Genomic DNA, 16961 nt, shown 5'->3' on the forward strand with positions numbered 1-16961 from the left:
CATACCTTTCAGAGTGAGTTTTTAGGAATGATTTAGCTGTTATCTGGGCCTCCCTGCTTGCCCAGGGTGGCATTTCTCTTCCTTCTACTCCATTCCCCTGCTCTTGTGAAAGAGCAACACACATGGACCATACAGGTGTTGGGGGACAGACTGATCTGCACTCTCCCATGCAGTAATTACGTGAACTTAGACAAGACCCACGATCTCTTTAAACCTCAGTTGCTTCAGCTATAAAATGAGAATATAAGCATCACTGAAAAGATTAAACAAGAAGATATACACAAAATAATTAGCTTATTGCAGAGCGTGTAGTACCTGAAAGTGATCACCATCTATTATTATTATTATTATTATTATTATTATTATTATTATTTCTCTTCCTTTGTTTTCAAACTTCTCCTCATGGTGCTTTGGAATTCACAGAAGGTTGTTGAAAAGATCAAACAGCCTTTCCCATCTGTATCTAGGCTAGGCCTAACTGTCCTCTAGGGAGCACAGTGACCAGAACTAATCCTTTGCTCCCTCACCCAACACACACACACACACACACACACACACACACACGAGCTGCCCAGGGCCTACAGCTTTTCCAGCCTTCTTCTATCTTTCCAACAAGGAGCTTTAGTTCTCCCCCTTAACTTTCTAGCAGACTGTAGTTTTCCCTGTTTTCTTTTGCTTGGACTATCAAGAAACTTGAGGTACTAATTCTGCACTACAGCTGCATTTCCTTTCTGCCCCTGTTGGATTTACACAGTCTCTAACCCTCCCAGCTTTTCCCTGCTAATAATACTTTCTTGCCCAAGCTTCTTTTAACCACGTGCTTTTAGAAATGGTAGCATTAATCCTCTCTGAACACAGCCCAGATGGCAACCTTCCTGGTTTCTTTCCCCCAAAGAGCCCCTACCCCATTGTTTCTATTGCCTGGGGAGGAGGAGAGCGACTCTTTCTCCTTGATCGTGTATTTCAGATTTTGTCTTCCAAAAGGAGATTATATTGAGGAGGTCCCACAAGCTCTCTGAGGGAAGCAAACTGCAGGGCCAAGTCTGCAGAGACCGGGCAGAGTAATTTAGGGGCTAATCAACTCTTTAGTATTGTTATCAGCCAAGGAGGTTTTTCCTTTGCCTCAAAATTTATCAACTGAGAATTGGCCTCATTCCCCTTTGTTTATTCTTATTAGCATGAAACTATGCTATCTCTAGGCTTCTCTCTCTAAGGGGAAATCTAAGCTGATAGAAGACCTCCTGTGGATTCTCTACTTATCTCACATAATTTGTATGCCTGTCTCTAACCTAGTTTTGTTGATCTTCTAAGAAGGAGTCTCAATGCCAGCCTCATTATGTCCTGAGATTGTAACCTGGGTGCCCTGTAACCCAAGCTAGAGGATTCTTTGGACTTACACACATGAATTATATGCATAGAGACAGTATTTTCCACATCAAAACCCAAGTGAAGACACATAATCCAGCAATTAAGGCTAGTAGCATGGTACAAAGACAATAGAACAGAAGGCTTAAATTTAGGACCATGCAGAAATTCTATGGCATAAGATGATGATAGCAATATGGAGCTATTGTCTAAACCATATTTGATGTCAAAATGATGTGTTAAGCTGGGCACTGTGGTGCATGCCTGTAATCCCAGTACTTGAGAGACTGAGATAGGAGGCTCCTATATTTGAGGCCAGCCTCAACAACCTAACTAGACCCTGGAAAGGTTCATTTGGCCCTAGGCATAATTAAATACTTTATATAAATAGCTGCTGTAGTCTAGTTTGAATTGCTTTCTAGAATAGTACTCATAAAAAAAGAAACAGTAGCTCAGCATTCCCAGAAATAAAGAAGATATATATATATTTAAAAATTTTAGAAGAGATAGAGCTAAATATCTCCTTTGGCCAGGCCCCTTCCTTCTACTGCAAAATGTCCTTTGCTTTTCTCAATCAAGTTCCCCCATCGCCACTGTCTGATTCTAAAGGTCCTCAAAATTTGGATCTCACTAGATGGAAACTTTCTTTGCCTTTGTGGGATTCCCCTCCCTCTTTGTCTCCCTATGGTGCTTAAGAATAAGCAGCCTCAGGAGGGAATTCTTCAGGAGGCATGAGAAGAAAGACTCTGGATAAAGCAGAACGGGACAGTGTGTCTGTGGCCACTCTTAACACCGGTGTGTTCATGGGAAGTAAACCTGCTGTCCTGGTTTATTCAAGGTTCACACAAACAACCATCATGTGCACTTAGGTAACTTTTCAGAACTAAGGGACACTTTTACCTGTAGTGAGCTCTCCGACAAAGATCTCCCAGTCTGCTTCCCAAATCCAGCTCTGGGTGTGGAGCGGAGGCTTTTGGAGAAGGTGCTTTGAACAATGGCAGGCAGTGTAATAGCAGATTTTAAATCACACCATAGAAGTCAGAAATAAAGAGGTCAGTAGAGTGGAGAATTGTGGATGACATCTCCTAAAGGGGCACGTTGATACTTTGGGAGCGAATAGTTCCTGTCCTGTCCTAGCTGATAAAGCTCTCAGCACATGATCAACAGTACATACCTAGATTTAGCTTTTAAGTACTTGAACCTAAAAGGTCAATAGCCCTCTACACTGGGCCATAAAAATATCACATCCCCAGACTTACTCTGATCATGATGTTGCTAAGGTTAGAGCACTAAAGGGTGGAGAGGTGGGAACTGGTCACCATTAAGAGATGTGTGAACTGAGCCAGACGTGGTGGCACACACTTGTAATCCCAGCATTTGGGAGGTGGGGACCGGAAGATTGCAGTTTTCTGACAGCCTCAGCTACCTAGTGAGGCCCTTCACAACTCAGTGAGACCCTGTTTCAAAATATAAAGAATAAATAGGGCTGGAGTGTAGCTCAGAGATACAAGACCCCTGGGTTCCATCCCCAGTACCGAGAGAAAGAGAGAGAGACAGAGACAGAGAGGAGAGGAGAGAGAGAGGGAGAGAGGGAGGGAAAGAGAGAGAGAGGGAGAGAGAGAGAGAGAGGGAGAGAGAGAGAGAGAGAGAGAGAGAGAGAGAGAGAGAGAGAGAGAGCGAGCGCGAAGGGATCTGGGATCTGCAGTAGAGCATAAGACAGGGATCCTGTCCTGCTGCCCTCCTTAGGTCCATGAGTATCTTTCAGCCACCTGTATGGAGCTCCAGTTAATCACATGGTGCACTCCACCTGACTTCCACTTTCTCTAAAGAGGAAAGTGTTTGCTATTTTTGAGGTTCCCTGCAGACATTCTTACCAGGAAAGACTATGATTACACGTGAGAGAATTTCAACTAAAACAATGAATTTATATAACTGAAAAACCAACAACACAACCAACCCAGGTTTTATCCATCGGCCAGCTCTGCTATCTTCTTCATTGGAAGCCATCTCTCTCCCAAAAAAAGCTACCTGGGTTTACATTCCACTGGTGTAACAACCCAGCACAAAGAGGATACCTTTTGCTATGGTTTTATGAAACACCTTTGCTTGAGACTGCGCCTCCCTCTGATGGGTCTGACTTATATCACCTGCCCAAAGGAAATTAAAATGCAGTCACCAGAAGGAAGGGGGATGGATGCTGAGCAGGCAGAAAAACAGATCCTACTCCAGAAATATTATCACCTTTTCATAGTGTTTAGTTTTATTAGAATCACAGAATATATTCTAATACTATTTCATATAGCTCTTAGACTATTAACTTTCAGAATAGAAGAATTTCTATTTTCTATCTCTTCCCTTCCCCACAAATTAGATTTTTTTCACTCTGACAGGCTTTCCTTGCCTAAGATTGGCAATATGGCTAATGCTCTCTGCATACTTTTATAGGCATTGTTTTTATGTGACTTTCTCACTAAGAATCTCATTCAACAGGGGAGAAGGGGGCCGTCACTGTGAGTAGCTGGTGGGCCCACTATGGAGCGTCCAAGTGCAGGAGCTTGCTGGAGATCATTCGCTCCTTGTGAAAACTAATATGCTTATTAGCAAGATGATTTCTCTGAAATGCACCATCTCTGGCAGTTACCATCTTCCCATCTTTCTTATCTTGAGGAAAAACTAGTAAAAGTCCCCTTTGGCACCTTGCTTCCCTTTCTAGTCCTTCAGGCAGAGGCTCCCTGTGAGGACATCAGGCGTGGGATTTTAGCCCAGTCCTGGAGATTGGGTGGTTGAGGGCACAAAGATGACTTTAAAAGATTCACCCAAACCTTTGTTCAAGAATGGTAGAATGTCAACACAGGACGCCTGCCTGGAATGATACATCTTACTTGTAAGTAAATAAAGTTAGCTCTTATCTTCAGAACTAATACGTTGTGTGGGTACATCAAGAAGATAAACCTAAGACAGGCATCTGTTTAAAGTCTTCAGAGGTTGATTGCAGAAAAGAAGAGATAACAATTCCACTGAAGTTACTCCAAAATTAGAAAGAAGTAATGAATAAAAATCAAACAAATAGAAGTAAAAATGCAAGTGAAAGGTTCAAGTTACAAGAAAAATAGGAGTGTGATAGGGGGGAAAAAAAGGAGCAAAAAATGGCTGAAATTTTATACTAAAAATGAATGTGGTGAGTGGAGATGATGTACCTGTGAAGATTACCAATAAAAATAAGGAAGTGTTTGAAAATAGGTAGAATAAGAAGTTTAGCAAGATGAGACTATTATGTTCTCTAGAACAAAATTTAAAAGTTAAATAAGTAAAATGCCAGGTAATAGTACTGGGAAGAGAAGAGGATATGGTCTATTAACAAAAGAGAAAACGGGGCTAGGGATATATATATATATATATATATATATATATATATATAGAGAGAGAGAGAGAGAGAGAAGGGGGGCTAGGGATACATGTATGTATGTATGTGTGTGTGTATACACACACACACACACACACACACACACACACACACACACACCATGGCCTAGCATTGCAAAGCCCTGGGTTATATCCCCAGTACAGGGAGGGGGAGAGAGTAAGGGAGGACTGGAGGGAAGAGAAAGGAACTAAATAAAATTACAAGAGCTTATAAGTACTTCCCCAAAAGAGTTTAGATACGATCCTACATAGAAAGAAACTCAGAGTCTTAGGCATTAAAATATATCATTCTGATAGATGATGATTTGAGGGGAAATTCCTATTAGTTTGGAAAACTACTAGACCCTACCGTAGAAGAGAGATTTAGAGCCTTTTGCGATCCACAGAATTTTTAGAAAATAATAAATCCCATTTTGGGAACAAGAAATCCAGCTTGAGCTCTCAGAAGCAAAAGACTCTAGTAGTTTCCTAGTAGGACACAATGAACATAGCTTTTATCGTTATGTTTAATGAGTTTTCAAAGAAGAGGAAAATCAGAGCCACACTGATTGGAACCCAAAGTTTCTCTTGTGTTTTATACCTGTTAGCTGCCACCTCAAGCTTCAGCGTTTAGAAACAGGCACAGAAACTCTAACCATCGGTTCTTGTTACATGTATCTCCATGTTAAAACTCCCTGCATTAATGGCAAAAGTATTATTCCTAGTCTTAGTGCAGAAATACCACATTCTCAATTGTTAAAAGTCCTAGCCGCTATCCATAGCATGGGCATCTTCTATTTCTCCTTCACTGAATATATACACACATTTAGGTTTTTAAATTTTAAATGGGATAAGAACTGTCTTAAATTTGATTCTTTCAAAGAATATATCTTAGGCATTTTTTTTTCATGCCAATACCTACAGGTCTGTCTCATTCTTTAGAACAAAACATGGATATACTCATTTTACCATGAATACATTGACAGTAATTTAGTAGTTTCTAATTTGCCCCTACTCTACAGACAGATGTGTAGTGAATGTGTGCACATGTGCATGTGTATGTCTGTGTCTGTATACAAGTCTTTGTGTAAATGAACAAATATTTCTTTAGGAAAAACTTTTAGAAGTGGAACTGCTTGGTCAAAGTGTATTTGAATCTTTAATTTTGAGAAATCCTGTCAGATTGTAGGTTTTAATCTATATTTCATCAGTATTAAATGTATATTTCCCTCATATTCATCATGTGTACATGATAATTGTATAAAATTGTTCAACAAATGAAAATATTCATTTTTTCTGATGAGCAAAATTACCCTATTTTTATTGTTTTAATTTGCATTTCCATACTTACTAGTTAGATTGATAAGCTTCCCCCTCCCCCCTGCTGTGCTGGGAATTGAACCCAGGGCCTTGTGTAGGCTTGCCAAACCCTCTACTACTAAACTATATTCCCAGCATTGATGGTCTTTATATTTATGTTTCAACCATTTTTATTTTTATTTTTATTTTGTTTTCTTTTTTGTTTTGCGAATTGTATATTTCTTTTATCTATTTTTTCTATTTGCTTGCTTGCCATTTTCATTTTAATTCTTAGGACTAGGACTTCTTTATATACCCACGTATACTTTACTTATGTGTATTGTATTTTATCCCAGATTTTCACTTATCTTTTAACTTTGTAATTTATGGTGTGTGTGTGTGTGTGTGTGTGTGTGTGTGTGTGTGTGTGTGTTGCCATGCAGACATTTTTCAATTAACATGCAGAAAATTTTTATGAAGTTTATATTTTCATTCATGAATTCTCATCCATTTTATTTTTTATTTTAATGGGAGCTTTTGTAAGATTATGCATAGTATTATATACATAGCACTTCCCATAATTTCTTCTGATGCTTTTTGTAATTCTGTGGATTGCTTAATGTCCAGTTAATGAAGAACATTTGTAAGTGCCTACTGGAGTAAAAGAAGAAACAGGAATTAAAGAATTAGGAAGTGTACAGGTGTGGGGGGAAGGTGATAAAAGAAAACCAGAGGTGTCTCCAATGTCCTTCTAGGGCATCATTCTGACCTATTTAGGCCTCACAATTTCTAGGAACTTATTATTCACCCTTTCCTTTGTTCACCAGATGTATTAAATACCTATTTGGAGCCAAGAAGTGTACTAGATACTGGTGATACAACAGTGAACTAGATTAGCCTTGAGGAGCTTAATGAGAAAACTGTCTGAGTTGATTGCTGAAGGAATAGGGTGATGGTGGGGAGTCAGAAGAGGTTGCAGACCTCCAGGCAGAGGAAACAATCATGAGGAAAGGACACATAAACCAGACAAGGAGCTCTGATTGTACTCAGAGGGCACTGAAAGCCTAGTAAAAGAAGCATTTTACCTAGAGAAATGAACAATTAAATTTGGATTCTATAAAGCATACTCTTGCTAATGTGCAGAGAATGAATAGTTGGCACAACCCTGGAACCTTAAAAGCCAAGATATTGCTGAAATCATGTCAAAAGATGACCAATATGGCCGAAAGGCTTGTTTCAGAGAGATGGAAAGAAATAGACTGACTCAGAGACATTTGAGAGCTGGGGAAACAGCTCAGTGGTAGAGGTCTTGCCATGAATGTGCGAGGAACTGCGTTCAATCCCAGCACTACACACACACACACACACACACACACACACACGCACGGTGCACATGCACACACAAAGATATTTGAGATGACATTTGAGATGAATAAATTGGATATTGATTATATCCAGAGAAGAAGAGAAGGAGAAATCAAGGATGGCCTTCAGATTTCTACTGGGATGTAGGAATGGGATGGGTGGAGGATGGAACCATTCCTTGAAATAAGAAATACAGGAGAAATAACATGCTTAGAAGAGAAGACCATAAATGTTATGGTTTAGGTTCCTGTGTAATATCTAAGTGGAAATATCTAGATGGCAGTGTATAGGCTTATAGTACAGAGAGTGATCAGACTGGAATCATTATCTTGAAGTGATATGAGCATGCAGACTGAGGTCACCAAGAGAACACTGGTACAGAGAAGCCAAGGATGATCCCAGTTGGGTAGTGCATGAATGACTTCCATGCATGTTACAAAATGGTGACTGGAAAGATGAATGACTTGCACAACGTTAAATAAAAATACATCAGCATTCCTCACACTAACTTGGAACTTGGGGTCAAGACAAGCGTCTAGATACTGTGGTCAGGTATGGTAGACATTATATATATATATATATATATATATATATATATATATATATATATATATATATATTGGTGGTACTGGGATTCCTGGAAGCCCTTATACCTCCAGGCTACTCACCCAGACCTATTTTTATATTTTTTGAAACAGGGTCTCTTACACCAGTGCGGCTGGCTTCAAACCTGCGTGATTCTCCTGTCTCTGCCTCCCAAGCGTGGGGATTACAAGCGTGCGCCACCATGCCCGGCTAGACATTACATATCTTTTGAGTAAAAAAAAAAAAGAAAATTATGTATTTTAATCCAATTAGTAAATCAAAGTTTTTGAAAACAAATTGAAGTATCTACCCTGACATGGTAGTCCATGCATAAAATCTAGTACTTGTGAGACATGAAGGGAATCCTAGGTTGGAAGCCAGCCTTGGCGATTTAGTGAGACCTTGTCTCAAAATTAAAAAATAATAATAGCAAACAGGGTTGGAGTGTAGCTCAGTGGTTGCATATCCTTGAGTCAATGCTCAGTACCACAAAAATTAATCAATATCCATAGCTCCATGAAAGAAGAAACTAAAAGTTTTGCAAGCAGAGCAAAGCCAACTTAGAATCTGACATAAGAAAAAAATTTGGAATCAGAATTTTAATAATCTAACCAAATGTGTGCTGTTCAAATTTGACAGGAAAAAAATCAAGAATGATGTAAAGAATAATAGAAATAGGACAGGGTAGAAACCCTAAAGCAAGTTAAAGTGTTGGTCCCTAGACCGGAACCTGATTTTTGTACAAAAGGTTCTGTTGGAACACAGTTGCAAACATTCAATACGATATCATGTAACACTCCTTTTGCACTATGAAGCAGAATTGAATAGTTGCCAATAGAGATTATATGTCCCACAAAGCCTAAAATATTGACCACTTGGCCCTGTCCAAAATAAATGTGCCAACTACTGTCAAATACCAATGAAAATGCCTAAGAAAAGACAAAAGCACGTTTAAAAGTATGGACCAAATAGATAACTAGAGCAGTAATCCTAAGGATTGAGTGGAAGGAAGTATAAACTATATTATCTACTTTATATCAGATACCACTTGTATTGCAAAGCCTAAACTGAAGAAAGGCTCATAACTAATCATTGAAATTGTTATTCAGTGGTTTCTAACATTTCTTATTTTCTTTAGCTTTTTATGATTAATGCTATTAGACATGGCTTCCGTGCTGTTATAAATATAAGCCAATATAATATTCCTGAAACTAAAATGGAATCTCAGTGATTTTGAGAAGCTGTTCTTTGAAGACAATTTTACTATACTATGCATTTGGGTGAGTGGGTAATCAACTTAGTTGCACTAGATACCCCTAGCCTCTATCTGAGTCCAGACAAAGGATGAAAAATGTTTTCTCAAGTTATAGGAAGCTGGATTCATAACCATCCGTCACTTGCTTGGGCAAGTTACTGATAAACTCTGCAGAAAAATAACAAACAGTGTGTCCCTGCATTTTGGCTGTTGAAAATGAGATTCTTTCTCTGATTGATGCTAGCAGAGAGGCTTGTAAAAATGCATTTCCAACTGATTAGTTCAGAAGGTGTCAATCTCATGCAGTTTTATGACCTGCAGACTACATGCCAGATGTACATTTGCTTTTTATAAACTAACAAAGATGAATGACTAAATTTGAGCATTCCTCTTTGGCAACTGTACCATATATTGCCTAAGGCAAGCCACTCTGGGAGTATTACTGTGGGGGAGGAAGGAGAGGGTAAGGAGCATTTAACCCTTAATTTACTAGATTAATGAAGATAAAATATAATGTTTGGAAGTACTTTCCCTTTTGATTAGATTCTATATATGTTAAAGGATGACTATAAGGGAAATACCTGCAAGAATAACATGTATTTGTGTTAAATTACACTCTTAAGCATCTACAAGCCCATTCTAAACCCATTAAGAACTGCTAACTGATAATTAAGATAAAGCACATATTAAAGGTTCATTATAAAATCTCACGATATAATCATGAATTGCTACTGAACGGTTTGGAATCTTTTAAAATATTTTTGAAGCAAAAAATGATATTGGGGCAGCAGTCTACTACTTTAGAAACCTAGGTCTTAATAACTATCCTTTTATATCTAGAGAGGTGGAGAAAAAAACCCAAAGCTTTATGCTATTATTATAATATATCCTCATGAAAAATAAGGCTATGGCATAATTTCATCTTTCCTTCACTAGAAATGCTGAGAAATATTTAGACATTTTTCATCTTCGTGGCCTTTTGGCTAAGACAATAACATTTTGATAAATTTGTATGAAATTTCAAAGCTCTGTTTCATTTGATTTTTTAAAACATGATTTTAGATTTTTGTCAAAAAGATAAACATACAGCTTCAGAGAATTATCAACCCATCATTTGAGAAATAATGAGACATCTACATCAAAATGTAAACTCTCAAGAGGAAACAATATGTAATAAGATCTGCTTATCAGAAATTCCAATCCCAACATTTTCATGGATATAGAAATTCTGGTTACAGAAAACTTAAAATAGTATTGTAAAAAGAGTCTAGTATTTAAGTGTTCAGTCATTAAGCTTCTATTTCCCAAAACTAGAGGAAATGGTGAAAAGAGTTTTAGTTGCCCGCTTTGTATAAGCCAGGTTGCTTTCAGTTTCAAGTGACAGAAAACCCACCCTACCCCCAAAAGCACTTCAGTAAAAATAAAATGCTTTAGTTTCTAGAACTGAAAAGCCTAGAAGGTCAAGGGCAGCTTATGGCAAAGACCCCAAGAACACCACACTGTATGACCGGCTGGGTTTTTCTCAAGCTCTTGTGGGATGGCTCCATACAGGTTCCATGGTGGCGGCAAGATGTACGCAGCAACCTCAGCCCCACAGCTCTACATCTCAAGCCTCGTGGGGGTAGTAGATGCAGGGAATCTCTTTTCAGATAGTTCATGAAAACACCTAAGTGAGATATAGTAGGTGACTTGTATACATCTGAATCAAATATAAAGGGGAATACAGACACGGGCTGAGAGTTGGGGAGGGCTGGCTGAATACCTAAATGAAAATTTTTAGCTATTGCCTAAAGAAGCGGAGATGGGTGTTAGAAGGAAAGACAGCTAACTGCCCCTTGCATTCTCCTCTACAAGGGCGACATACCTTAAGGGCACTCACCTGGCTTTCTCATCACTTGTTTCTTACCTGCGTTGCTGTTGACCTACTTTCTAGACTGGCAATTTAATTCAACTTAGCCTATTTTCTTTTGTCTCCATTGGCTGTCAGATCATGAAGGGGCAAGCTAATATTCTGTTAGAAAGAGTGGCCTACAGCAAATAAATGGCTAGTATGGTTAAAAAAAAAAAAACATAGAGGTCATCTAAATATTTTCAGCTGAGTTTGCCATAATAAGGTCACAGCAAGGCCTGAGATTTAAGTATAAAGATTTTTAACCTATCTTATTATTTCTCCCAAGAGTGATTTTAATCTTTTTTTCTTCATTTATTTATTTTGGTAGAATCAAACCCAAGGGCATCCTACCTCTGAGCTAAATCCCCAGCCCTATTTTATTTTTTATTTGGAAACAGAATCTCACTAAATTGTTGTGGCTGGCCTTGAACCTGCTATCCTCCTATCTCAGCCTCCCAGGTTCTGGGATTATAGGGATGTACCAGTGCAAGTAGCTAAATAGGAAACAGGTTTTTTTTTTTTCTTTTTTTGTAGTACTCCAGATTGAATTCAGGGCCTCATGCATACTAGGCAAACTATGCCACTGAGATATATCCCTGATTTTAGTATTTAAAAACCAAGCAGATCAAAATTTATGTATTGAACTGGTCAGTAGGTAATGGCCTTAAAGAATAATGTCATCACACTGTCATAAACTGACACACTCATCCACTGATGGTTTAGTGATATGTCTCAGCCATGCATCACTTAGTGATAGGGGTACATTCTGAGAACCACATCTCTAGGTGATTTCATCCTGTGTAAACATCACAGTGTCTTAGACAAACCTGTAAGGTAGAGGTGACTCGCTCAACATAGCCTCTTGGTATAATCAAGCGTGATAGTAAGCACAAGATATATGAAGTTGCTGCCAACAACTAACATGGAACTAACATTTTAAATTAATACCTGTAGCCGGGCGTGGTGGCGCATGCTTGTAATCCCAGCCTTCGGGAGGCTGAGACCTGGAGGATTGCAGTTCACAGACAGCCTCAGCTACTTATTGAGGTCCTTTGCAACTCAGTGAGACCTGGTTTCAAAATAAAAGAATAAAAACTGGGCAGGGGGTGTAGCTCAGAGGTAGAATGCCCCTGGGTTTCATCCCCAGACCCGCAAAAAAAAATTAATTAATTAATTTTAGGGGAGACATACTAGGAGCTCAGTTTAAAATTGAGAAATGAAAGCCGGGCATGGTGGTGCATGCCTGTAATCCTGGTACTTGGGCTGCTGAGACAGGCACATCGTAGGTTCATGGCCAGCCTCAGCAACTTGGCAAGGCCCTCAGCAACCTAGTGAAACCCTGTTTTGAAATGAAAAATAAAACCAGACTGGGGGTGTAACTCAGAGTGAAAATGCCCCATACGTTCTATGCCCAACACCACAAAATAAGTTAAATAAATAACAAATACTGGGGCATGCCTTAATTTTAACTGGAACACTCTTTACCTTCCTTAAGAGAGCTACTTCCTAAAAAGATGATTGGCTGAGCTAGTCATTTAATATTGACTTGTATTCGCTGCCCTTCACAAGCTTTCATTCTATGACCCCTTTTCAAAGTGTAAAATGATATCATATAGGTCCCTACCCATTTAACATAAACACTGTGTTAACTTCTAGTGCATTTTCTCTAAACTATAAAAGATTATGTAGTAATTATACTTGCAACTAACCCACATCTTTTAATACTGATAGGTTGTTTCAGTCAGTAATTTTTTTTATTTCTCCCTCAAAATAAAGGTTATATGGGATTTTTCAACCATCTCCAATCTAAATGTTTACTCTTTGTGAAAGCATATGCCAATTTTGTGTTTGTGTTTCATCTGGTTTCAAAAAGTATGCCTTGTAGAAATTACTATCAGATAGGGACTGGGAAATCACTGGATATGAAACAATCAACAACCCAAACGCATAAAAAAGAGAATTCTACATCATGGCATAAAAAGAGAATTATCTTACTGGTTTACTTTTCTCTCTGCAGATGGACTTATTGACTGTATGGATCCAGATTGCTGTTTACAAAGTTCCTGCCAAAATCAACCCTACTGCAAGGGATTGCCTGATCCTCAGGATATCATTAGCCAAAGCTTACAATCGCCATCTCAGCAAGCTGCCAAATCCTTCTATGATCGAATCAGTTTTCTTATTGGCTCTGATAGCACTCATGTTATACCTGGAGAAAGTCCTTTCAATAAGAGGTTAATGCATCTTTTCCTTCTGCAGAGTTGTAGAGGTTTTATCAACAGTTATATACACTTTATGTGAAATGCTGATGAGAGTGTATTTGAGGAAAGTGCTTTTTTAATGCAGTTTTTCCTCTTTCCACAAATTCTTCGCTAAACTTCACATTTCAGGCATTTTTGACACAGCTCACATACTTTGTCAATTTCAATACCCAAAACATAACAGGACCTTCCATTAAGGAGTCAATAAATCTTCATTTAACTAGTTGATTTTGTTAGCACAGTTGGAGATGTTTCAAAAGCAGCAATGAAAAGACCCCAAAAGGCAAAACAGAAATTCACTTTTTTTCTTATCTGAGCTCACTAAATAATATAAATTATGAATTAATGTAATGGAACTGCTAACGGCATGGCAGTAAGATTGCATAAGCTGTTTAACTGGTGCTTCACAGAGCAGTAATGACCTGAAAATAAACCAGTAAGTGAAAGCAGGTGTCTTATGTCTCGCTGAGCAAAAGAAGATGATTTACCCTAGAACTCCTGGGTCTGCTGGAATTTAACAGCATTGATGCAGTTAGACCCAGCAGTTGATTAAAATTTGTTACACAAATGTTCCTTATTGCCCCCTTAAACCACGTGATTTTTAGTCCCTGCAGATTGATGGATCGCCTCAAAATGAATTAGAAAGTATACTTTTCCTTATGTAAGTCATATATATGACTTAGGGGAAAAACAGAGCAGAGTTTATAATTTTAAGAATTCCTCTCCAGATTATTGGTCTTGATAAAACTCCAAAAAAACAGATTGCAACAAATTAAAGCCTAGGGTAAACACTAGGCATTTAGAGAATGTGAATTGCACTGAATTAAAAAGGGCATTGTCTTGGAAGTGTTTCAGGTCTGGTTTTTGTGAATAACGCTTGATTGTGGATGATAGTGTTATTTTATCCTGAGGTTCAGTTCTCTATAAATCATGATAATGTTGGCCTGAGAAGACAGATGTTCATTCAGTTTCTTCTGCTTCTCCCACAGCCTTGCGTCCGTCATCAGAGGCCAAGTACTGACTGCTGATGGAACTCCACTTATTGGTGTAAATGTCTCGTTTTTCCATTACCCAGAATATGGATATACTATTACTCGTCAGGACGGAATGTGAGTCAGTCCCATCACGCTGTCTCTGTTTGAAGTAGTTTAAGTATAAAACTAGACATTCTTCTATCACCCATCATGTTTTATTGTCTTTTTTTAATAGAAAGACAACAACTCTTAGACTAGAAACCTATGACAGTCTATGAGGCAAAGATTTAAAGTCATGGACTCGTATACTTTTTTAAAAGTTAATTTCATCTTCTAAAGCATGATACAGATGTTGTGCTTTTGTCAGAGAATGTTCTTTGTCCTAGAAGAAACATTTTGAAATATTTAGGGATAATATTTCACAATATATCCAATGTAAGTTCAAACAGCTCCAAAAAATGGACAGAAAGCAAATTTTGGAAAATGTAACCAAATTGGTGAATAGATAAAGGGTATATGAGAAGCTGGGCATGGTGGCACAAGCCTGTAACCTACATATCTGAGAGGCAGAGACAGGAGCATTGTAGGGTTGAAGAAGCTTAGCGAGACCATGTTTCCAAATAAAAATTAAATAGGGCTTGGGGTGTAGCCTGGAGGTTGAAGGCCCCTAGGTTCCATCCCCAGTACCACCAAAAAAAAAAAAAAAAAAAAGTATATGGATTTCTATTATATAATTCTTTTAATATTTCTTAGACATGAGAGTATATAAAGATTGCAAGGAACATTGGTTTTCTTTTAAAGCATATTCAGTCACAGAGGCGAGTGTTGGTGGTCACATAGGATCCGGACAATTCACTTAGTATATGTATTGCTTCTTCTTAGGTTTGACTTGGTGGCAAATGGAGGGGCTTCTCTCACTTTGGTATTTGAAAGATCCCCATTCCTCACTCAGTACCATACTGTGTGGATTCCATGGAATGTTTTTTATGTGATGGATACCCTAGTCATGAAGAAAGAGGAGAATGACATTCCCAGCTGTGATTTGAGTGGGTTTGTGAGGCCAAACCCTATCATCGTGCCATCGCCCTTATCTACCTTCTTCAGATCTTCTCCTGAAGACAGCCCTATCATTCCTGAAACACAGGTAAAATATTCTAGCAAGCAGACCTTTGACAGAAAAGGTTTCAGACCATAAGGCTGCCAATGAATTTCAAAAAGAGGATTACATCATTTCAATGCCATCCTAAATGATTCTATAGAAGGTGTTGTGTGTGTGTGTTTAGAGTACATATTGTTACAGTAAGATATAAGTTTATTTCTTAATATAGTAAGTTTATTTCTTAAGGATCTATTTAAAATATATTTTCTTAAGGCTGTACCTGTATTACTGTTAGTTGTACTAAGTGGAAAAAGAATGTAAACTAATAATATGTTTGCTTATTCATTCACTTTGTGTGTGTGTGTATGTGTGTGTGTGTGTGTGTGTGTGTGTGTGTGTGTGGCATTGGGGATGGAACCCAGGGGCATTCTACCTTCCAGCTACAGCCTCAGCCCTATTTTTAGTCTTTATTTTGAAACAGGATCTCATTGAGTTACAAAGGGCCTCACTAAGTAGCTGAGGCTGGCCACAAATCGCTATCCTCCTGTCTCAGCCTCCCAAATGCTGGGATTACAGATATGCGCCATCACACTCGGCTTCATTCACATTTTATTAGAAAATGTGAATTATTATTAGAAAGAAAATGTTGGTACCTCTTTCTGCAGCCTGACTGGCATGGTACCAAGTGCTGTTGTGTATGGTAATTACTCTCAACAACTTACTTACAACTACTACAACTACTATTGTAAGTAAAAAGTACTTTGGAAAACATGATTTTTGACAGAAAACATTCATTATTTTTCTCAAGATATTATTATCTAAAAAGTTTGTTATCGTGTCATGAGCTCTAGTAATTTATAGTTAATAAAGCCCTGGCATCTAACTTTTTAAGAAATAATAATATGTTCATTATTTATTTTATCTACTGAAATATGTGGAGATTGTTTTTCTTCCCACATGTTTCCAATTAGAAATAATTTTCAGCTTTTAAAGTGAGACATTAGGTACAGTAATTTTACCTCCAAGCTACAGCTACAGCCCTATTTTTTTACTCTTTATTTTTAATTAGATCTCATTGAGTTGCAAATTAACTCACTAAGTAGCTGAGGCTGGCCACGAACCCGGATCTTCCTGTCTCAGCCTCCCTAATGCTGGGATTACAAGCACGCGCCACCATGCCTGGCGTCCTTCCATTCTTTAAGTATTTGTTGAACTCCTCTTTTGTTCTAGTCATCGTTATATAGAAACACAGTGGTTAATGAGTCGGATGAAGTACCTGCTCTCAAGGAGCTTGCAGATTAACCATGGAGATTACTACTAAACAATAAATATATGTCATTGCATGTCGACTTATTTAAACAATAATAAAGTGGGGTGGAGTGGGTAGAGATAGAATTGGAGGTGGTGTAGTCCAGGAAGCTCTTTTTGCAAAGAGCAGGATCTTTGAGAAAGGGAAAGAAAGACA

The 16961-nt window shown here is 38.2% G+C and overlaps 1 protein-coding gene across 10 annotated transcripts in view; it reads left to right on the forward strand.

Moving 5' to 3' along the window:
- TENM3 (teneurin transmembrane protein 3) overlaps positions 1-16961 on the forward strand; it is a gene marked incomplete at both ends in the record, with an annotated part of 500748 nt that overhangs the window by 417797 nt on the left and 65990 nt on the right. For all 10 annotated transcript variants that reach the window (XM_080710678.1, XM_080710680.1, XM_080710681.1 and 7 more), the window contains 3 exons: positions 13180-13396; positions 14413-14532; positions 15280-15541. In XM_080710678.1, the coding sequence (XP_080566804.1) occupies positions 13180-13396; positions 14413-14532; positions 15280-15541 (599 nt within the window). The remainder of the gene's footprint in view (positions 1-13179; positions 13397-14412; positions 14533-15279; positions 15542-16961) is intronic.

The sequence above is a fragment of the Muscardinus avellanarius genome (genome assembly GCF_963383645.1).
Source record: "Muscardinus avellanarius genome assembly, chromosome: 14".
Taxonomy (NCBI): Eukaryota; Metazoa; Chordata; class Mammalia; order Rodentia; family Gliridae; genus Muscardinus; species Muscardinus avellanarius.